This window comes from Lepisosteus platostomus, chromosome 20, assembly GCF_059453375.1.
Source record: "Lepisosteus platostomus isolate fLepPlt1 chromosome 20, fLepPlt1.hap1, whole genome shotgun sequence".
Lineage (NCBI taxonomy): Eukaryota > Metazoa > Chordata > Actinopteri > Semionotiformes > Lepisosteidae > Lepisosteus > Lepisosteus platostomus.
In genome coordinates, this window is record NC_142630.1 from 13,808,599 (window position 1) to 13,832,350 (window position 23,752).

General features: G+C 39.6%; 1 protein-coding gene across 3 annotated transcripts in view; it reads left to right on the plus strand.

The window, feature by feature from the left end:
- hydin (HYDIN axonemal central pair apparatus protein) overlaps nt 1-23,752 on the plus strand; it is a 91,552-nt gene that overhangs the window by 31,796 nt on the left and 36,004 nt on the right. For all 3 annotated transcript variants that reach the window (XM_088613635.1, XM_088613638.1, XM_088613636.1), the window contains exons 16-27: nt 58-193; nt 553-717; nt 1,275-1,427; nt 11,032-11,270; nt 11,640-11,901; nt 13,241-13,384; nt 16,836-16,979; nt 17,611-17,924; nt 20,969-21,085; nt 22,529-22,670; nt 22,909-23,019; nt 23,388-23,597. In XM_088613635.1, coding sequence (XP_088469761.1) covers nt 58-193; nt 553-717; nt 1,275-1,427; nt 11,032-11,270; nt 11,640-11,901; nt 13,241-13,384; nt 16,836-16,979; nt 17,611-17,924; nt 20,969-21,085; nt 22,529-22,670; nt 22,909-23,019; nt 23,388-23,597 — 2,137 coding nt within the window. The remainder of the gene's footprint in view (nt 1-57; nt 194-552; nt 718-1,274; nt 1,428-11,031; nt 11,271-11,639; nt 11,902-13,240; nt 13,385-16,835; nt 16,980-17,610; nt 17,925-20,968; nt 21,086-22,528; nt 22,671-22,908; nt 23,020-23,387; nt 23,598-23,752) is intronic.

The following is a 23,752-nucleotide window of genomic DNA, read 5'->3' on the forward strand; positions in this document are numbered from 1 at the left end:
CAAATAAGTGGCTCATCTGACTGTTTTTTTCCTTTGCTTTGATTTATTATCCTCTAGGTGTGTTATTCCTGCTTTGCGTTTGGAGACCCCAGTTTTGGACTTTCACAAATGCTTCCTGGGTTACCCCTATCAGAAGACAGTGAAGCTGATGAATAATAGTGACCTCCCAGCTTGCTATGGCTTACTTTCACAGGTCAGTTTGGGAAGACAAAAACTTCCTGGGTCTATCCACTTGCGGTGATTACAGGTCACTGAAAAAAATGTGAACTTTTGGGCTTCTGTTGTCATGACTGATTTTTGAGTTGCTTTAGCTTGGTGATTGGTTCTTCTTAATTGTTGAAGTGTCAATCTGACGTTTCATATGAAGCAGTCTATTAAAGTTGATTTTTTTCCTTGCTACTAAGTATTTTTTCTGACAGGCCCTGTCATTCTGATTAACATCACTGTCCATTCTGAATGAAAACACATGTCACATGCATACTGCCAAAACAGAGTGAAGACCTGCACCTGCAGCATGTTTCATCAGTAACTGTTGCACATTCCTTTCTGCAGGAGTACGAGGAGTTTCCTGCTCTGCTGTATTCCAGCCCTCATCCTCGTGGCATCCTCGAACCCCATTCCATGGTGGAGGTTCCACTTATCCTTCAGGCAAAGGCCAAAGGCAGGCTTGAAACCGTGGCACTGATCGCTGTGTTTGGCAGTGAAGAGCCACCACTTGTGAGTTTTAATCAATTGAATGTACACTCATATATCAGTAACACAGTATGTACTGTATAGTTGCCTGTTTGCATTTTTACATTTGAATAATAATTTCCCCATGCCATCAGTTGTCCTATATGTTCAATAAGACATAGGACTGTTTGCTCATTTCTTTATTGCACTTGTCCATACTGCGACACTAGTAACAAACTTATCGACAGAACTCTTTATGTTACAAATGAGTCTCTTAATTTGACATAGCAGGACATGATGTATTTGATTATATATAGTTCTAAAGGCCATAGAATTCAGATATTATAAAAAATCTTACACTATTCATTAAAAATAATAATGTTTTCCATAGCACTTAATGCTGATTATATCACTTAGTGAGCAGAACATCTGGCCTTGGATTAACCTTTAATATCCGTATGTAGCAGTTACACAATTGAGCTTTCAGCAGACTTTGTATAATAACATTGTATTTTCCTTACGAAAGATAGACATTTTAAGCCGAAATAACCCATCTGCTTTTGTATCTCCTGTATTCAGTCACACTCTTCCTGTTTCCTCAGGGGCTGCACTTGTCCTGTATTGGTGAAGGGCCAGTGGTTCACATTAAAGTGACTGAAGTGGATTTCGGGAGCATCCCAGTTTTGACAGACATAACCAGGACACTGCAGCTGTCTAACCAGTCCCCAATCCCAGCGCGTTTCTTGGCACAAATGGTGGGTAATTTGTACTGCTGAGCCTCAGGGCATATTCTTTACCAAAGAAATGTGAAAAAGCTCTTGCAGTCTTTCATTTCTCTAGGGACTAATGGAATTCAGACAGTTTTTTTTTCTGTTTTCTCCATCATGCAATACCTGCTTTAATTCACAATGCTAATTGTAATTAATTTAGTCTAATTGGCTGTTCAATTAATTAGTTCAGTCATTCCTTGCTTGGTTCATTCATCACTTAATTAGATGTTCTGGCCAAAAGCAGCCCTGATTTAGACTGGTCATGTTAGTCAGAGCAGGCAGGGTGATTCTGACATGTGGCAGAACAGCTCTTGCAAACAAGGGAATTACAGGCCTGACCTACCCTTTGCTTGACATCTAGAGAGAAAAAATCATCCTAGCCTTGAATTGTTTTTCTTGAATCTTTACTTTCTGCAAAAACTATGGGAGCTAAGTTGGTCCCTCTGTCAAACTGGATCCATGGTAGGTAGACAGATGATTATCAGATTATAATGTGGAGTGAGTCATACGCTAGCCCTGTAACAACTAGGCCACCCCCCTTTAACATTAAAATCACTGCCATCTAGCTATTGAAAGGCATAGATGGTAGTTTATTTTGATTTCTATAATGTATTTAGCACAAGCATTTCTACATTAAGCAAAAATTTGTTAGACAGCTTGGTGCTCATTCTCAGTGTTTACCATGAATTCTGTTATGGATTAAAATGAGTTTCATTCCACAAGACATTTTTTGTTGAACTCCAGGTACTTTATGCAACCCCACTCCCTTCCAGTGCTCATTTTAATTTAGACTTTTATTAAAAAGCTGTGCTTTATGTTCTAGGAGCCAATCTACTTATGTAATTTATGTGCAGAGATTCAGAAGACTTACTGTGCCCAAACCCTGTTGAGCAGCTTCTATTATACCTGGAAATATTATGAATGCAGCATTCGAGCTGCGATCGGAATAGAGTGTTGAAGGCATTTGCATTTAAAACAGACCTAGTGGCAGTGAGTGATTTATGTGTTTGGGGACAGATCAGTCTCTCCTAGAGATACCATCTAAGAAGTTAGACAAAGAATGGTTTGGTATATATTTAGTATTGCTTTTCTCTATCAGAAAACTAGAGCAATATGATCTTTCATAGTCTGAGGACAAGACAGTGATAGGCATCAGGGAACCGAGAGGCCTTGCTTTTGTCTGTCCTGCAACAGGCAAGCTTTCTTTTCTTTTTTTAGCTAGCACTGGGTTTCACTAAGGCAACAATAAGCAGTTCATAACTCTGCCAAATACTAATTCTATTTAAAAAACATCTACAGTACATGGTAAAATAGGTGTACTGTATTTATAAAATCTGAACTTCTTTGATAAGAACCCTAAAGATGGTTGCAAATGAAAGAATGCCATTAAGCCATTGATCTTACTTTTGGTTGATGGTCTCCACCGTCTTGAATGGTCCTAAACTTTAGTTTCCACTTCTGTTAAACTGTTGTGCCTGGTTTCACCAAAAAAATCCAAACTACTGTTTTTATTTGTATTCTATGAAGACTGTAGAAAAATGTTTTGTAGCTTTAGGTAAAAAAAAATATTTTACAATAGTTGTTTTTCATCTTTACACCTCTTTGATCTGATGCAGTTCAAAGCAATTGATGGGATTAAGTCATTTCAGTGCGTGTCTGATCCGATTATTGATATTTCAGTACGCATACTGCTTGCTCAGATATCGTCTTCAGGGTAGGTTCCCTAGAGCTGTGTTACTAAAGCCATTTCCATATGTGCAGCACAGCGCTTTTTCCCCTGATGACCCCTTACTACTAATTTTCCCTCTCAAGACTCTTCAGAGATTGAAAATGTGATCTATGACACTGTTAAAATAAAGATCTATTACTGTGGAACGAATGAAACCACCCACAGCTGCAATTCCTTTTTATATCACCCCCCAACCACTGCCATTACAATTCTGATGCTAATTCATTGAAGAATAATCTCTGATCCTCTTGTGGTGAGGCAGTTTGGATGATATCTATCTGAGTGCCTGAAGAGAAACAGATTTTAGCTTTGCATTCGTAATGAAAGAGTCTCAGGGGCAGAGCTGTGCTTCCTTCGCCCTGAGCAATAGTGAGCATTCTTCCTCTTATTTTACAGAGATGCTTCAGTGCATCTGGCTTACTTCTCTGTGGCCTGTTATTTAAACTTTTTCAAGAAATTGCTTTTATTTCTGACTTTGTGCTTGCTATGCTTCAATCTTTTTCCTTTTACTGCTCTCCTCAGTTCTCTGTGTTGGATGAAATTCTCTGAAGTGAGCTGGAATCGCTGAAGTGGTACCCCATGTAAACCGCCAACTTTATGTCTGCTCTCTGGTAAAATAGAAATGTGTCTTATAGAAACGCATGTCTACAAAAGAGACCATTTTAGGTCATATTGATGATATATGACAAAGGAGGGCAATTCATGTCACTGTTGTCCTTTTGTAAAGCACATTTCAGCATCTTCAAACAAATCGTGATGTGAGGTTCAAACACCTCTACCCTCTCTTTCACCACCATGTCATCCTGACTCGTTTAATCTTACGAGGATTGCTCTTGTTCTAGAGATGTTTAATGCGTGCTGTGGGATTTCTTGTAAAAATCACAAAAAGGGTGTGAGGAGGATGCTCCTTAAAGTGGTAGAGTAAAACAGAAATAAAAATCAGTATGTTACCCTGCGTAAATGTATAGAGGTGACCATTTTAAAAAGAGGGCATATGCAGCATTTTTTTAAAGATGAGCTCAGGATGTTTATTTGTTTGTTACTGTAATAGAATCAGTATCTTTATTCAGCAGTGCAGAATGTGGAAGTGTAAGAACAGATATTTCTGGCACACAAGAGCTGAGGGAGATTGCCGAAACAGGTCGGGGAGTGGAGGCCGATGAAAGATCAGGCGAGAGCAAACAAGGCTGGTCCCTGACTGTACGCGAGCTCACGACTACTCTGGGCAAGGTGGCTGTGCTGCCACATGGGATTTTCTGATAGGGGGGTTTCAGATCTCTGCCAGTAGTCTGATGCATGGCTAGATAGACTTGGAGCTGGCAGGCGGAGAGGGTTAGAGACAGACGGAAATATTCTCCTGCGGGATTCTGAGTGTCCTTCTGAAACACGGGCTTGTTGTGCAGCGAGCACTGCCCTGGTCTGAAGGTGCTCAATGGCAGAGCACCGGATCAGTGGCAGATCAGAGTTTAAATATTCTGTTCTGAAGGCATTACCACCTGTTAATTTGGGGCAGGTGGATGGGACAAGTAGCCCAAGCGAGTCCTGTAGAATCACTGAAGAAACTTTTCATGCCCGGACGAGCCCCAGCTCATAGTCCTCAGTCTCCATGGAAACAGAGCACATCTGCACTAGGAGTTGAACACCTTTCAGAGCTGTGAGTTTTGGCTCGCCTGGGCACAAACATTTTCTACAGTGACAATAAAGGAAGAAGAGACTGAAATTTAACTGTGGTGGGAAATGAGAAAATGAAGCAGGCCAAGGTGTATGAAGATATGAGTAGTTTTGGCAGGAGAGAGTGAAAGTCTGCATCTGTTGTTTCCTAAATGCCTTAAAGGCACCTGTCTAGAAACTCTAGCTTATGCAATTAGTACATCATTTTGTAGCCTGCTTAATTTGATACTGAGTCAAAATGGTAAAATATGTTATTAATCAGCAGAGCCTTGCAGTGACAACAACTCAGTGATTTTTGTGTTTTTGTGATTCTTGTGATTTTTGTGAACTTGCAGAAAAGACATTTCATTGCCAGCAACTACTGCTGCACGCTGTATTGTTGTGCATTTGATAAATAAACTTTGATTTGATTTGAATTAGAGTACCACAGTGTTCAACAGTTTATTTTCAAGTCTTTTTTTCCAGGTAGGATTTCCCTATCTTATCAAGCTGAAGGAAATCAGAGTAGTTGAGGTATTGCTTTTAATAGTAATGCCCTTTATTTAACGCCGTGTATAGCATTGCCCATGAGTATGAAAATGAAGTAGAATGGCATTGCTTAGGTGTGATGAAGTATTTGTATCTGACACAGTTACAGTTATGTTTAGATTCTGAGTACAATAGTATATCCTCAACAGGATTAAAAGAGGTGGAAGACCATAACACAACAAAGAACAATGTTTTCATAGAGAACTGGTTGATCCAAGTGGATTTTATTGTTATTAAAACTGTCAGTTTTGCCATAGGATTTGCAGGAAGAAACACAGTAGTTGATTTCTGAATGTTATTGAAACATTTATAAGAAAGGCAGTAGTAATTCAGCACTGATGGTGCAGGATATATTAATGCCTCAACCAGGTTTTAGTTTTATTGAATTACTTTGTGTAGAGTTTTTTCAAACAGTTTTTTTTTCCTTTCTGTTTCCTTTTCTGTTCTTTACCAATCCAGTGACATTACAGGGTACTCTACAGCACAGACTTGTTAATACCTTATCACACTGTTTCCTCTTCGCCATTAATTAGTTATCTACAGTACATGTGCATCTGTAGTGAGAATATTACCCTAGAGAGTAAAACTGAAAATGCAAAAAAGATTAAAACTAGCCATTGTTCCGGATGTAATCTACTGTAAGAACAAATGATTGTATAGATACATGAAAAGCTGGACTTATGATTATGACTTAGACTGGTTGCTATATATGTTGTGTGGTAGGGAATAGGTACTATTCTCTATGGCCAGTTGAATAACTTACATTTTTGTGTTGGAATAACAGAACCTGTTAATACCGGTTTAATGTGTTTATCACTTCTGAGCTCAATGTTATAAATAAATATGCATTTTCATATTTGTGTTTGTTACAAAGATTGAATAGCATTAACAGAATGCATTCTCTATCAAGCCTCTTCTAATTTCCACTGGGATATCAATTCCTCCTGGATATCCTCCTGGAAAGGATGGGAAGTAATAAGCAATAAACAAGACTGACTTTAAATAGAAACCTTAATTATCAACTTTTTAACCCTTGGTAATGTTTGAAAAACATTGCTTAATTCTTTGGCTTTGTTTGTTTTGCTTAGTAAGGCGCTCTTTTTTCCCAGCGTTTATAGCCTTGTTAGTATTTTGGAGGATATTAATAATTCTGCACTAATTAGTCGTGTTAATGGTGTTTTATTTCCTTGTGGAAGTTTGCTGATTAAATGATGTAAATCTTTTGAGGTATTGATGAAGGGTAGCGTACAGTATAACCTACCTTATTTCCAAGCTTGCTTTGAGCTAGGAAGTGTGTTTTGTGAGCTGAAAGAGCTACTGTAACAACTCACAAGCAGATGCTCTAAGTGGGATTTGGAACGCTTTCCCTCCTTTCTCTTTACTCATGGGAAGTGTTCAAATGTGTTCTTGAACACTTTTAATTACTGTACGTCTTGGCAAAGTGAGTCCTGCACTGGAGTTTAGAGGCTCCTTCGCTGGCTCTGTGTGCACGTGAGGGAAAGAGGGAGAGTTTAGCTCACGGTACCAGATCAGTGCAGTAGGTCTCCTTTTACCCACGGACAACATTCTAATGAGGCAATCTCACAGAGTATAATATTAAACATACACTATAGAAAATGTCACATTTCTGATTGCAACATTCCAATATTTCAGAGTGCTATTAGCGCAGCTGCCTCACAGCTCTTGTGCGGGATCCTGCCTGGGACACAGTGTGCAGAATTTGGGTGTCCTGCCTCACTAAGACACCTGACCCAGTGTGATTGGCTTATCAAAGACTCTTTCTCTGTCGTGCACTTGAGCCCTTAGTCCCACCTTGTGTTCTGTGCATGCTGGGATAGACTAGATTCTGGGATACCTTGACCCTAACCAGCATGCTTTCTGACCTTTCAAGGCTACCCCACAAATACCCCTTTGTTATTCTAAAATCAGGGTTAATGTTTTTTTTTATTGTATCTGAGCTGGAGAAAATATGGCACTGAAACATGTACAGTAGCTCCATTGTGTTTCAGTGACCCCTGCCATAATTTGCCTGATGTTGTTTTAACGCTGACTTGTCCTCAGGTCAGTACATTAACTATGAAACATCACCTTTACTTATTTGGTGTAGTTTCTTATCCCTGTGAAGAAAGGGCTTATATTCTTCACATACACAAAGAAACAAACCAAAGGTTTGAGCAACAAGGAACATTATTTTACGTATTTTTTAGTTTTATACTTTTCTACACCATTAAGTTATTGTAAGTGGCCAAAAGACTGCTTATTCATAGACTTACACCTGGGGCACTAATAGTCATATTTCCTATTGCATTTTACACCTTTGGGTTCTCACCAGGGAACTCATTGCTTTTATATTTCTGTTTGCCTAAACTAAAAAAATAAATTGCAGAAAAAAGAGAATTACATCTCTTATTTGGAAATATGCATTTTTTAGAAGGCAAAGTAATTACCACTGTTTATGCTTCTAACTGCTTGTTTAGGAAACCCAATTAAAAGTTTATTTAGAAAACATCAAATAGGGCATTGCAGTATGGAAAGTGATTCTAAACTTTGCTTGAACACATACAGTAACTAGGGAAACTCATAACTATGTATGAATGGCACACACAAAAGAATCAGTGCTTTTTTGAATGAGAAACAAGTGTTAATTACTGTGCATTACATCAAAGATGCATCTTTGATGTAATGTACAATATGTGTGAAAAACATTCCCTTATCCCGGTCATCTGGAAAAGCATTGTTTCTGTTGTAGTAGGTAGTGGTAGTGGGGTTTTAATTGGCAGGTGTCTGTTACACCCAGGGTAATTATTTCACTGAGGCAAGGAACTCTGGAAACCTCAGCCTTGGCTCTGTGGGATCACATTTCCCATGGATTTGGAGGTCCACAGCGTTTGATGATATAATTCAGGTTAATGTCTACTGACCCTATTGATCACTGTGAGAAAGGATGCAGAGAGCTGAGGATTAACAGTGGGCTGAAAAATAATGATGTCAGTGGGAGCGCAGGTGGCTTCCATGATGAAGAGGAAATCAACCAGGGTCAAAGCTGTTCCTCCTGGTGATGATGAGCTAAACTGACAACAAATTTAACTCTTTGTCTCTTTGTGACTTGTTTTTCAATAATTCTGTCTGCAGTTCTGAAGTTTCTTTCAAAGTCAGGCTTATTGGCAAACGTTAAACATATTGGTAAGATTCTACTTAGGTTCCGTTGTTTAAGTGACCAAGCTTTGCCCACAGCTTATTTACATTGTTTCAGTCAATCTCATGATCTTAATGTGACTGAGATATTATTCTGGAAACTGCATATCACTTGTACTGTATGCCTGTGTTTCACTTTTCACTTCATCCAATTATCTGTATCTGGACTGTAGTTGCATAAAGAGAGACATTTATTAAAGATTTGGCTGAACATTTGGAAGAATTCAGCTTTTTCTGTTTAATTTGCTGAAAATTTGAAGGAGCCTTGAGACTTCTAAATCACATAAACTGTTTTATGAGGCTGGTCACAACACCTAATTTCAGGATTTGCAAATGTGGTCAAGTCTGTTGATAAGGCCAGGAGTGAAGACAGCAGACAGAGATGCCTGGAGAATATTAAAAGCGTAGGATGTCTATCCTAAAGAATTAAAAGAAGAAAGACACTAATTCAAAGAGCTCAAAGCCATGTGGAACTAAAACCAACCTCTGTGTAGGCGACATTTACATTTAATCAACAGCAATGTCAGAAAGGGAAGAATAATCTATTTTTGAATCAGTTAACGTGTTCTGAATAATAATATATTTTTTTAATTTATGCACTTGAAATGTTTAATCTGAAAAGCCACTGTATCATTAAATTCCATTACTTCTTAGCAGGGGTGCAGTAAAAACATCCTTTTCCACAAATTACATTCAACTGACTTGTTTTCCCTGGGCTTTTCACTGTTACTCAAAAAATATAGTTGTCTCAGTCTTGAAAACACCACCATTCTTATCAGGATTCCATTGAAAGGATGCTGATCTAGTTATGCATGTTGTTTATATTGCAAAATGGATCAGAGATTTATCCAGGTACAGTAAAACTGTAAGAAATTAAAGATACATTTGGGATTCATTACTCTGTTGACAGTGTTGTGACATGCATGGACATTTAAAAAGCATAATTTAATATAGCTATCTCTGAATTACGGGGCTGCTGGACCTATTCAAATACTGTCAATACCTTGTGAAAAATAATGCTCCCTGCTCATATAGTACAGCAGGTCATCATAATGCCACCATGTTCATTATATTAATAAAGGATGCTAGATCTTTCCCATCTTTCCCCTCTTATACTCACTGCTGACCCTCAGGAAAAAAAAACACTTTCTGGATCATATTCCTGCAAGTTCTCCTGTTCTAATTGAGGTAGAGAGGAATTTCTCATACTCAAAGGGGAGAAAGAAACGTTTGCTTTAAGCACTCTCTCATCCCTTTGATGAGATGTTAAGTAATCCTAAGGATGTATTCTACCAAAGCTGCAATGGGCATAATACAGCAGGGAAGGACATCACCCATATTATTATTTATTATTTTGATTATTATTTCAAAACCAGCACTCATATTTTTCTGCTGCAATTCTGATATAATGAGTCTTGGAGAAAGGAATTATTTGTCTTAGTACAGACTAAATGGATAAGTGATTTTTTTTCAGGAAATGTCTACAGTGCATTCTCGTAATGATCAGGTCATTTACATATCTCAGTTGTGTGTTCAATGTTCAGTAGTTTGCCTCTGTGCCCTGTGGCACCAGTGTTCAATATATCCTCAGTTTAGCATTGAAAAAATAAACAACTCCAAATAAAAAGAAAAAGGAGGCAATTTTCAATTTTATTTCAATGTGTTCTAAGAATCAGGAACAGCCATTGGGATCAGATAAGAACATGTATCTGATATTGCTACCTTTCCCTGTCTGTTTCTCCCAATCAATAGGTGTTTGCTGTGTCTAGTGTTTGAATAAACGTCTGTCCAGGAAAGCAAATATGGGCATATCCCTCTAAAGAATATTTGTTAAAATGTAATACTTGTTAAGATAAAAGAACAAGATAACTTGTCTTAGCAGCAGTGCAGAAGAGACGTGTCTGGTCTGCTGCCAGCCTGCCTCTGCTGTCTGGGTAGATAGCAGGTTTGAAGTGAGCTCTCTGCAAGCTGTGTCCAGCAGACTGGTTAGTGCCTTTTGGTCAGGATAAAGTTATTCTGCACTCTTCCAGGGGTTGTTATCTGAAATGACATTAGAAATCAGGATAAACAGTGTGCAGGATTTAATTTTTTTCAGCTTTTTGAAACGTCAGGAGATAACTGCATTGGTCCAGTGGAGTTTCTCTGTGTAAAACCAATACCACACCCTCTTTCTGAACATACTGGCGCCGCAGAAACATGGCAGTGTCCTGGTACACTGGTGATGAAATTGTCCAGGACCTGCCTCTTCTGTTGTGTATGTCAAATCAAGATATCTCATTGAAGATCTCATTGTCTGGTTCTGATGTAGAGGGAATTAACCATAATAAAATGATTTAAGTTTTCTAAGGTGAGTCAATTGCTTTTTATTTTGAATAACAGATAACGCGTAGTTCTAATTTCCCATGAATTCTGCAGTCTTACCCACTGGGGGAGCTGTTGTAATTGATGCTGCCAAATGTGCTGCAGGTGCGTAATAAGTCCCAGTGGCGCCCAGAACCAAGTGAAGGAGAGGTGCCAGCCGAGGGGGTGATGGAGATCAGGCTGGTGGCACACCTGGATGACACGGTGTGCTTCCAGGATAAGCTTCACCTGGCCATTGAGAACAGCCAGACCCACTCAATCCCAGTCTCCGCCATGGGCACTGGCACAACCATTGTGACCGACAGACCCTTTGCCCCTGCTCTCAACATGGGGGCCCACTTCAGGTGGGTTTCTGACATATTTGTGCCCTTTTGTCTAAATGTCACCTGACTTGGATGACCCGCCTGGATGTGTTTGTAACAGTTAATTTATTAATGTGTGTAAACTTGTTGTCACTCTTTGCAGCAAGCTGGTATTGCTGCAGCTCTTCAGAGATTCAGAGTTACTGAATCTTATACTGTATATTCTGAATTCTCATAAAACAGGTAGTTATCATATAAGGCAAAAAAAAGAAGTGCAGAATTTAGATATAGCATGTCTTTCGAAAGTGGGTTTCAATTCAGGCCATTTAGTCTCAGGAGTTCCTGCAGCTGCTGTTTCTACGCTCTGTAGAGAATTCAGCTGAAAGCCCTCCTACCGCTCCTCTTCCTCAGCTCTGGGCCCTGTCGGTACCACTTCCGGATCACCAACCGCGGCCGGCGCCCTCACCAGCTCTACTGGATGACAGAGGGGTTCCCCCAGTTCCGTCGGCGACCCCCGCCTTTCCAAAGCAGCTCCAAGGACAACAGGCACAGGAACCCACTACCTGTTGCGGACCAGGACACTCCTGTCTTTACACTGCATCCCCTGAGGGCAGAGCTACAGCCGGGGCAGACTGTGGACATGCTGCTGGAAGGTTCAACTGACGTGCCCAAGGTACAGTATTCCTCCACACGAATGCCACAATTACCTTGGTTTAGACCTTTCTGCGTTTTTATTTTGATCAAATTTTAACATTACTTTTTGTTTGAATGCACAATTTTTAAACAAAACAGTTGAAAACGAGCTTTGGCATTTTTGTTAAGAATTATGTTCCGAGGGTTGTGGGAAGTGTGTTAGCTCATTTAGGAAGCTTTAAGAAGCAATATTAACAGACTGACCACACTAGGCAGCACGAGATCTATAATTGCTTACAATTCTCCACTGCTTTTCATATCAGAGGATCCAGAAGTGTTTCAGATACAGTAAGATCCACTGCATCTACCACTGAATTATAGCAGCCACAAGTGGCAGTCTTTATAAGCTAACACCTTACTAATTAACAGATCCAGTGGAGAGCAGGAATTGATATCAACAATTGAATTAAGGAGTTTCTTCTAGCCCAGTAGGGAATTTACCAAGATACCTCTAAACGTCTGGAGCTTCTGGAGCTTCTGGAACTGTGCCATAGGATCTGTAATGGCATCTTGATCAGATGACTGTCTCCACACTGGGCCATTGAAATAGAAATTGTGGTCCAGGGGGAGGACCTACTGATGTACCAACACCTCTTACAGCAACATGGAGGTCTCCCATCACAGTCCTGACCAGGACCAGCCTTGCTTAGCTTCTAAAATCTAATGGGACAAGATGATAAAGCTTTTAATAAAGTGCTTGTTTATGAGCACAATTCACTGGTGATTTCAGTATAAGATATAAATAAAGTATCAGGAAATAAATAATGCATGCATAAGGTTTACTATTACAATTTGAAAAAGGGGTAGAAGAAAATCCATAGCTTTATTGTCCATTAAAGACCTAACCATAATGGCCAATAGGAGGGCTGATTCCTTTAGGGTTTGTGTGGGTATAGTATAGTAAGAACAATTGCATAGCCAGTCATATACTTACTATACATGTATGCTAAGAAGCATAATCATGATGCTTTCACAGTATTGTATACTCTTAATGAAACTTCATGGTGTATAGTGAACACTGGAACTAACACACATGATGCACACAATGATTTAAATATGTCAGGTGGGGAGCTGCGTCTGCATGCGTAGGGTGCAAAGGAACAAGTAATAGGTTTATTCCACGCTGAAAAGAGAAGAAAGAAAACACAACGTTGTGTTTTCTCTCTTCACTTTTCAGGATGATTTAAATATGCGGTATATGTATTACTATTATTATAACACAGTCAATGCAAAATGTAAATACGATTATCCTCAAAAGGGGATATTTGCGTCACTCTTACGCTCCTGTTGACTTAGCAGTGCCCTTAATTTTGCCCCAGGTGGTGAGGGAGAGACTGATCTGCCAGGCCATCATTGGCAAGCAGAGTGGGAAAGAGCGCATCATGACTGTGGATGTGACATGCGAGTTCATTGCACCTGTACTGGATATTTCAAGCAAGCAACTGAGATTCTATGTGGAGAAGGTATGTGATGACCTGCAGTGATCTCTAACAATGTTTTGTAGTTTTTTTTGTGAAGAAAGAGTTCAAAAAGAAACTAATAATATCAACAATCACAGTTCACATACAGTATATCAATATGAAACCATCAGAACCAGTGCTGAGCCAGACCCCAGCTATTTTGTAACCCCTGCTGCTCAAATCATCAACAAGTCTTTGCACGGGTAAACCAGTACAGGCTATTTGATAATGCTCATTTTTTCATTTAAAAAAAATGATTTGATGATTAATTTAAACTTGGAAGGCATGTACTGTACGTTTGTGAGTCGGGTTACAATGAAGGCTGAGGTAGTCAGTCGAGCAAATTCATTCTAGGCAACTACTGTATAATGTGACATATAGGCCATTATATTTGTAACACAAATCTTGTAGTTGCTCCCACATTCTCTATGTATTATAGGGAAACCTAATAAAAACCAGCTGCATTAGATTCCTCTCTTGTAATCCTGTGCAAATGCCTGCACTTGTTCCTTCCTCAGAGTGAGCCTAAGCAGCCATCTAGTGGTATGGACAACTCTGAGAGACAGCTGCTCTGTTACACTTTAACTCCAAACATTAATATGTGAGGAACTGTTGTTCCTGTGCATATCACGCTGTCATCGTGGCCTCCGTTTTGTTCTCACAATTCAGAACTTCCTCTGCTGCCCCAGGTTTTGTGGATAATTTGCAGATTTCACAAACAGTGAAAGCGGCCCCTGATTCGCACTTGGCTGGGTGCTGTGTTTTAATTTTTTCTTCCAAAGCAAATTGCCACTTTATTTATGAAATGAGGCATCTTATTCAATCAGCTCACATCCTGTTGTTTTGCCAATTAACTGTAGTCTTTATGGCTACTATTGTCTGTAACTACTAATTGTTGTGACTACTAATGTCCACCTGACCATAAATGATAAGACCATTGTCTTGGGAACCTCTGCTCTATTTGACCTTTATCCTTGGGAGGTTTCATCACACCCAGACCTCTGGCAGAACTATGTCTATGCATGTCATTATGTCTTGCATGTCTTGTACTGCACTGGGTTATCATATGCATCCCCAGTTGTGCCCTGTAAAACTGTCATATCTGCTCCTCTTTAAAAAATGCACGGCCAATTAACTTCAAAGTAGACAGGTTTTGTTTAAATGACTTCGATGATTAGCCTCTCTCAAAACAGAGAGCTGAGCTCAGTTTTGATCTTGAATCTTCAAACTCGTTGTAGGAACAGCTGCACTGATCGACTTGGAACTTTGTGGGTTCCATCACAGTTAAACCTGCTCAGGTAGCACTTTTTATGCCCACATAGGGTTTCCTGCCCCTGCTTGACAAAAAACACCCTATACAGCTAACTGCTCTTGAAAACTGCTTGGGCAATGAGCTGCAGACTTGGTACAGTAGGTATTGGTCTAGTGTCTCCTTTGAAGCCTTCAAAGAAAGTATGCTCGTGGTTTTTGTTTTTAATTATTTTTATGAGATTGGAATAAAATGGAAAAATCAATTGGCATCCTCCTGTTGTGCAGGAACTATTGTACAAATAACATTTTTTTCTGTTTGGACAATCATTTAATGACTATTTTAAAAACTAATTATTGTAGGTGCATGCATACAGCACTTGCATTCAGAAATACAGTACAGGTATGTGGTAAATGCTTTTATTATTATTTAATTAACATGCTTTTAAGTCCTGCAAACTTTCACATGATGCCTAAGACCTGTAAAAAACACAACAGCTTCACAGCATTATCAAATACCGAAGGAAATGTGGCCCTCCTATTGTCTGCTTATGCGCTCCTGTCACTACTGTTTTATGCCCTTGATCTTACAGAGGAAATCGGCAATTACAATTTTCCCTGCTGGAATTCTGAACATTTCATCCTTTTCCTCAATTACAATATTATTGAAGAAGGAATAAATACTGGAGTCATCTGGTCATTTTAATGAATGGCTCCCACTGATTTTCTGTCTCATCTATTTCATTTTTTATTATGTGAGCCCTCTTGTGTTTTCCCAATATTGCTGAAGCTGTATATCTTAGACAGCTGTGTTCAGGCCCCTTGCCAATCTGCTTTTCAGAACTAAAAATGCTAATTTATTTATATGGCATTCTTTTATCTGAGCCTGTCCCATTCATCTCAGAGTTGACAGCTTGGTTTTTGATTTACGGGATACGAGTGAAGCTGAGCTATCTTGGATATAGTTAGGTGGACTAATTAGACTTGTTAAGGTCTGTTTCTTTCACATTTATAAAAAAAGAAGTTGTTCTCCAGCTTTGCATAACAGCCTGCATCTGGTATAGACTGTTTTCTCACTGTTTTTAATCATAGCAAGAACAACATTAACACATATCAATGCAGACCCAAAAGCTGTTTAAATTTAAATATATGGCAAGGATTTGGGTTTAGAGGATCCTACTTAGGTTCTTGTATTATGAACAAGAACTTTCATTGCATGTTCTGGCACAGGTTTTTAACATTTTTGAATTGTTACATATCTGAATGTTATTTTTCCTCTTAACACCTTTGATAGATAGCCCTAACTGTGTGTCATGCATATTTGTCAGTCAGACCTAAAACTAAATGATTTACTCCCTCGTTCAGTGCTCAACATGAAGTGTGAAACAAAGAAAATTGCTTACTCATTTTGTGTTACGATGCGTTGGTCAGGACCCTATGCAGACGGTATAATCCTGAAGTATGTGAAACGGGCAGGGGGAGGAGACGACGAGGAACTGGGCAGGTTAACAAACAGGGGGGCGTGACGACTGTGAACTGGTGCATGGGGGGCATGGCCAAGGCAAACTAGTTCAAAGGAGTCCAAGGGAAAATCCAGGGAGAAGTCCAAAAGTCCAGAACCGGGTGATCCATCCAAGACAAAGACAAGACAAAGTTAAAAACCAGAACGGAACAATGGGATCACGAGGCCAGGCGCTCTGAGCCCTGGACTCAGCAGGGTCAGGACTATGTTCTCAAGCCACAAGTGTAGTGCGACTTGGTGGTAGGCAGGCCTCCGGGCATCCGTCTTCCGATGCAGAGCCGGGAGTAGGGAGAGCACCCGCCTTAAAAAAGGAGGGCAGGATTGGAGGCCAGTGCACATAATCAACTAAAATGTGAAAGAGCTGGAACGCCCTGAAGAGGATGGATTACAATTGTGACATTTTGTACACTTCTTGTGTGCAGATATTCTAAGACAATGACGAGGGACTTTTTTCTCCTCCTTATGACCCTGTTCAAATGAAATCTTATTTCATTCTAGAGGTCAGGACATGGACAGGCCGTGATGCACATTTGCTGTCTCGTATCCTCGTTTTGTTGTGTTTGCAGCTAGGTTCTAAGCCAGTTGACCAGTTCGGCTTCCTGTCATGTCATGAAAGGGGAAAAGGAAGGAGAGGAGAAGAGAGGACAGTTGTGCTGAGCTGACGGGGTATTGAATCTCTTTCAGACGCCCGCTGCTGCCCTAGCTCCTCTGTACAAGCCTCTGCTCCTGAAGAACGTCTCCTCGCTGCCTCTCACTGTGCAGCTGGCCCTCAGGGAGCCCTTCGCTCTCTGTGACAGGCAGGGAGACCGTATGCTTTCCACATCAAAGGTATGGGATCCCACGCCCTGAGGCCTCTGCAGGGGAGAGCGAGAACAGAATGAGCTAGTCAGCAGTTTGGAAAGGAGCTGACACTGACGGATTCTGCTATCTTTCAAAAACAGCCTCTTGGTTGACTCCTGCGCTGTGTATTCATGCATTCATTCATATTTCTTTTCTCAGTAATGGAATTTTTTTTTTAAAAGCATTAATACAGATCTCCTTCTAAAAGACGTAATCAACTGAGTATTAATATGTACAACGCACATAATTGAGCTCCTGCTTTCTTTATTTTATATTAGTGGCATTTATATTGCCAATTGGACAAACTGATTATTTCATTAGACATTTATCCTTGCATCAGCAAACTGTAATATTTGTGTAGAACAGATAAATAAAATTTAAACCACCTTCTTGAAAATACTGTACCTTACATATTCCAGATGGGCTCAAGTACAGGTTTAAGAGATTTTGGAATCCTCCTCTTCTCCCACTGCGAACTTCACTGCACCAATTTGATAGTCTCTACCTCTGTAGTTACAGTGCAGTAGAATAAACACAGACTACATGGTCTTTTATGTGTTTGTATCCATTGTTTTTACGAATGAATCAGTTTGATCTTCCCTGGTATTTCTTTTCCCAGTCTCTGGTGTTAGGAGTGGGAGAGCAGGTGGAAGTGTGGGTGCGATTCGACCCATCCTACAAGCCAGACCGAGTAACGCGGGTGGTGGACGAGATACTGGGGATCCACTACCTGCAGCACCCCCAAAAGGACTGCGTGGCCCTGCGTGGGGAGGTGCACTTCCCCAACTTGCACTTCTCCAGCACCATGCTAGACTTTGGCTGCATCCTGAACCACACCGAGGCCGAACGCCACCTCACCATGGTCAACTGCAGCCCCCTGCCTGTGTCCTTCCGCTGGTCCTTCCTGGTGGACAGCGAGCAGCATCAGATCAGGTGGGAAGCCTCAGCCACACGCGTGTTCAGCCTTCCCATGTGGCAGAAGTTTTGGAAGCTAAAAACATGTCCATTGGCTAATATTTTTTTGTGAACACATGGAACTTTACGTACAAGAACTCATACTTAAATACAGGGAACAAATAAGGTAAAACTAGTGGTGTTGTTAACTCAGTCTAACAGACAATTGACCAGGAAGGCAGAGACCTCATCTCTTGTTTCCAATATATTTCAACCCACACCATTTAATGTAACAGTTTACCTTTCAAGATGGACTGTATCACAAACCCAGTGAGCCAGCAAAGCAATGCGGTCGTAATGGGTTCAATCCAGAGTTTTAGGATAATTTAAATTTGTAGCTGCAAAACCTGTAAGTAAAATTTTACACTTCATTGTATTGAAAACTCTCAGTGAATCATAATTAAGCAGAAATAACAGGGGCAATGTCTCAACTCAGACTCTAATAAAACAGTGCACTAGCTGCTTGTTTCCATAAAGCTGCAATAACAGTTTAGTCCTAAACAATATCAAGAAATATAATACACAAAAGAACATAATACTGAGCATGGACTCTGCTGAAATATTTTAGCTAACACTCAATTCTTTTTCTACAAGAACCACCATAAAAAGTGAAGATCCAGCAAACGTTATTGTTATCAGAGATCACATACTGTACTGTATGGTGTCCATGTTAAGACAGGGCTAGACTCTCTCTGAAATGGCACCAGTAGATATTCTCTCGCTTCAGAGCACTAGAGAGTAGAACCTTGCTCTAAAGTGCTTCCCCAGCTCCAATAACTGCTGTTTTAAATTATAAATGTGGTGAAATGCAATGCAATTTTTGTTGAATCATTTTTCTGCTATGTATTTGGTTTTTAAAGTTACTGAACATGATTAGCCACTATTGTGTAAAAATAAATAATTATTTTATGGCCAATATGCTGATTAGTTACATTATAAGGATAATTTTATGCATTTTATGCATCTCTTCTGCACACATTTTTTTCTGTTCTGTTATTTTACAAAAAAAACATTCATATTTGTACTGATACATGTGAAAGTTTTCGCTTTGCATTGTCAAGAACTCCTACAAGAGCACAGACCCAGAGGAACAGCACTGGTTGTTTTAATGGTGTTTGTGCCCCTCATTAGTCAGTAGGGGTATAGGCCTTCGTAGTTTCTTTGCACTGAGAGACCAAAGCAAGTAGTGTATGAAAAAGTGTTATATCATAATTAATGGTCTGCAGTGGCCATGAACAATTGAAGCATCACACCTGAGCAGCTAGGAGTTGGATCATTAAAGAAAAGAGAGTATTGACTCTATGTTGAATGATCAGTTTTAGCTCTTGTTCTCAGAGCTCTGTGCACTGTTAATTGTAGAGCAGAGATCCTTCTTTTGCACTGGTATTTAGAATAAGTGTGGAAGCAGTTATTCAAATTGTTTGAAATAATTATTTTAGTAAAAAATCCATTTGCGTTCGCTAGCTGGTTTGATTTTACTTAACCCATTCTGTGATCAAAGTACCCTGCAGTGTTCCTTCAGACACCCTCAAGCCTTAATTGGAGATGATTATACATTCATTAACGCATCATTTTTGTTCATTTCATTCCTCTGGTTGACAGATGGTGAGAAGTAAACAGGCGCTGCTCATTAAAATAACTCAGAATGCATTTAGATTTTAATTTTACCTTTATGAATTGGCGCTGAAAAAAATCAGTTATTCAACATTTGAAATTATAAATAATGTAAATAATCTTGTGCAGTTTCCTCTAAACCGTGTATTATTTTGGATAAAAGGGCATGTTGAAACAGGAGGACCTGCAATGCAAATTAAATATTGCCTTTGGTATTAGTTTTTTAGTATCACTGTAGAGAAAAGGCATTCAGACAGGAAGTCCATCTTGATCAAATTGCACCACAAGGCAAATAAGTGGAACCTGTTCTTGGGGATTGTTTTAGTGCAGTGTTTGTACTGGTGGATGTTAAATGGATACAGACATGCCCAGTGATGTGGGACAAACACATCGTACAGTTCTGCCTGTAAGATTACTGTGAGTGTACTGTTTTGCCACAGCCTATCTGTACTATGTCTGCAGAAATGCACTGTAGCTGTTGCTAAGTAAACATTAAGAGGTGGATGATTATTTACTCTGCTGCTGAACTGTAATCAGCTTAACCCTGCTACTTGCAAGGTGTCATTTTAATCATTAAGTAACAATGGTTGTCTGGCAAGTTGAACTTTACAGTACTGTTATTTTTGTCTCTTAATTAAAATGTAGGTTCCCTAAGATTTAGTATCAATCAATAAAAACTGAATCAATGAAGGTACTTAAATCTATTTTATTAGTTAGGATACAGTTGTCAGATTTAAACTATTTTCAGTTTTTTGTCTTTTGGCAGCTGAAATGTGGGATACAGAGTTTAATGATGTGTGTTTGGTATATAGTTTTCCATAAAAACAGGTGATATGGAAAAATACGCCCTAGGTAATCCAGCAATGCAGAGGAGTCTTTAAATCCATTGTCATGTTTGCCCTCATAAAATCCAAGTAGTGTATGTGAACTAACCCGTTTACAACCCAGTTAAGTACAGTTAAGTCCTAGTTCTCTAATTCATGGAGTCATAATTGGTTCTGTAATTGCTTTGATTTGTTAATCATATTTTAATAATGAAAAGGAATAGTCTAAATGGTTTGATGCTGCAGCTCAACTGATTTCAATTAATTAGTCAGAATATGGTACTGTAGGCACAGTGGCATGGTGGTAACTATTGGTGCTCTGTAATGGACTGGTGTCCAGTCCAGGATGTACCCCTCTTTCTGGGAGAGGCTCCAGCTCTCCGATGGACCTGAACTGGGTGAAGCATTTAGAAACTAGCTGGACGGAAGGGATTAATGCTTCTGAATCCTTAGACTGTGCAGTGCAGACAAACAGATCAATAGTCGCAGAGTTCTAACACATATGATGGTGTTACTGTAGGTGAGATGAAATGTGTGCTTCTTGTATGAAAGGTTAGCAGGGAGTTTACTGTCTTTGCTCCACAGGTTTCCTCAGGAGGAGAGGCAGAGTGACAGCCAGCTCTTACTGGGAGAGGAGAACAGGGACCTGCTGTGGAATCTCCTGGTGAAAGGAGAGACTGACAGCAGAGTGGACTCCAACAGGTCTGTGCTCACTCCGGGACCTGATGAGCTCTATCGAAAGAAAGCAGCTTTTCGAAATTCCTTTACTAATCTGATACCCTTCTCCTTAGGACTCATTGAATTACTCCATGACATCTAAATCTCCAGTGTTTTCTGACAAAGTGTGCTCCAATTAATTGGCAATATAGAGGCATATCTCAGGTCTCTGTGTTCTACCAATTGATCTAGATTAAACGTTTAATAGTTAACATTTTTTCATGGATTTTTAAGGCATTTCCTGCAAACAGGTCTCCAGTGTGCTCTGCATTCATTCCAGCAGATGATGCAAATATTTTGTTTAAAAAAGCTTTTCCTGTATGTATAACTGGTAGGATTAATACACATAGATGCTCTGTAGACTTCAATATACTATTTTATGCAGCATCACATCTTCAGTTTCTTTTCACTAGTGTGCTGAAATTAGAAAACAAAAACAGAGAGATTGCGCTTGAACAATAAGCCACATTTTGGCCTAGGTTAGCTTGACACAGTCACAATCCCTTAGTCTTAAACGCAAATACAAAGTCTGCTAAATTCTTGTAGTTATCATGGCAACATACTCTCCTGAGGGCTGACATTACAATGTTTACTTTTCAGTACCTTTGAAAAAAATAGCTGTGAGTCACCTAGTCATTAACTCGCCCTGTATAATATGACAGAATTGAATGATATGCCCTTTTCATTAGGGAGGTTGGGATGCTTACAGTTTTTAAATGAAGACTAACAAAAATCATATTATGTCTTATGGTTTAGGTTTTTTTTCTGCCCAGAGACATGTAAACTGTGTTGTCCAATAGTGTGTCTTTGTAAAGCAACATTAAAATTAGAGATGGGATTGGAATTTCTGTCCTTTTGGTCTGTGAAAAAGGTGTTTCTCAGGGGAATCTTGGTTTTGTTATACAGCAACTGACATATGAATACGTAGTGTGGGATGAGATTAAAGACATTCCTTTTTTTTAAATGGGAATGTTTCACACAACACTGCCCCCTGCTGCTCTGACAGCCCTGTGAAGGCTTGTCATCTCCTGTCATTGCCTGTCGGGACAGAGAAGAAAGGAATGTTAATAATGAAGCAGGAGATACAGATGGAAACGGAAAGGATTTAGCAAGTAGAACTGGTAGCAGTAGTATTTCTTTAGCACTTCTCATCCAGAAAAACGTACAATACTTCATCATTTATAATGAGAACAATTCCTTTAAATGACTGTTACAGTCTTCAGTGTACTGTGATGGCATGGAGGAGAGCTGCTTGTCGAAGTGGGAGATTCTTTATGACGTTCCCCCTGTTTGGTGGGTGATAATGAACGACACAGAACATACCATTACTGTGCCCAACTGTGTATTCTGCTCGGACAAACCTGCCCGCCCTCTCTCTTGTGTTTTAATAAAGACCTACATTTTTAGATTTTATTTTTGCTTCCAAAGGGAAACTGAGGTTCCCAAACTAACCTTCGAAGAAGATAAGGAGGATAAAGAGAAGACAGATCCAGAATATGAGACAAAGGAAGGAATGGGGTCCCCTAAGGATCCAGTGTCTTCTGTCAGCCTTTGCAGTCTCAGTGCCGAGGTAGGAAGTCACTGTAGTCACAGCATTCATTGATCATTGTCTAGAAGTCTCTGTATTTTAAACTGATCAACAAGCCTTTGTTATTACCAGTATACTGGCTTGACTTATTTGGATGCTGTAACTTGTGTCATTCATTTCTGAAAAGCATTGCATTCTGGATGTAGCCATACAGAAGGAATGGATTGATTGGCTGATACATTTTAATTTACTGTATCTATTCTGTTGGTTTATATTGCAGCAAGCTGTAGTTTGCACTGATGAAAGGCTACTGCCATCTCAGAGTCAAGAGTTCATACACACCACCCTGTACCAACAACCTGAGGAGAAGCCGCCTGTAGGAGTGGAGGAGGTACTGTTATACCATTAACATTTCCTGCCATGTTTGTTGCAAGTGCTGTTTTTCTTGTGGCAAAAATCTGTTCAGGTCCATGTTTTGTGGATCTGAATTAATCAATTTAGAAGCAAAACGGTTTCAAGATGTTCAACATTTAAGTAATCATATCTTTACAATTGGTACCGTATTCATAGGAATGCACATTACATCTGTGTTATCTATGGACATCCTCTATATGTGTAGTTAAAAATTGTTCAAAAGTGCAGCAGCACTAAACCCACAAACTCGTATTACGGGTGCATTTTTGTATTCTAGGAGATTATGTATTATATATCCTGCCTATTATTCCAGTTTTGACATTCTTTATTCCTTCCTCTCAACAGGTCTTTGATATTTTGCCACTTTATGGAGTCCTCCAGCCCAATGAGAGCCAGCAGGTTTCCTTCACATTCTACGGCCATGCGGGTATCAGTGGACAGGTGCTAGCGCTGTGTGAGGTGGAGGAAGGACCAGTATATGAGATCACACTGAAGGGAGAGGCCTCCCTCGTCACATACAGTTTTGACAGGACTGAGATTGACTATGGGCTACAGGTAAAAAAACAACAACATGTGCATGATCACAGTAGGTTTTCTATTACTTTTTCATCACTGTGATCTTAAACATCTCTTGAAGCTGTCCTAGAGTGTACAATAAAAACTTAATCCATTTATTATTTTAGGATTAGAGCATGGATTGGTAATCCTGG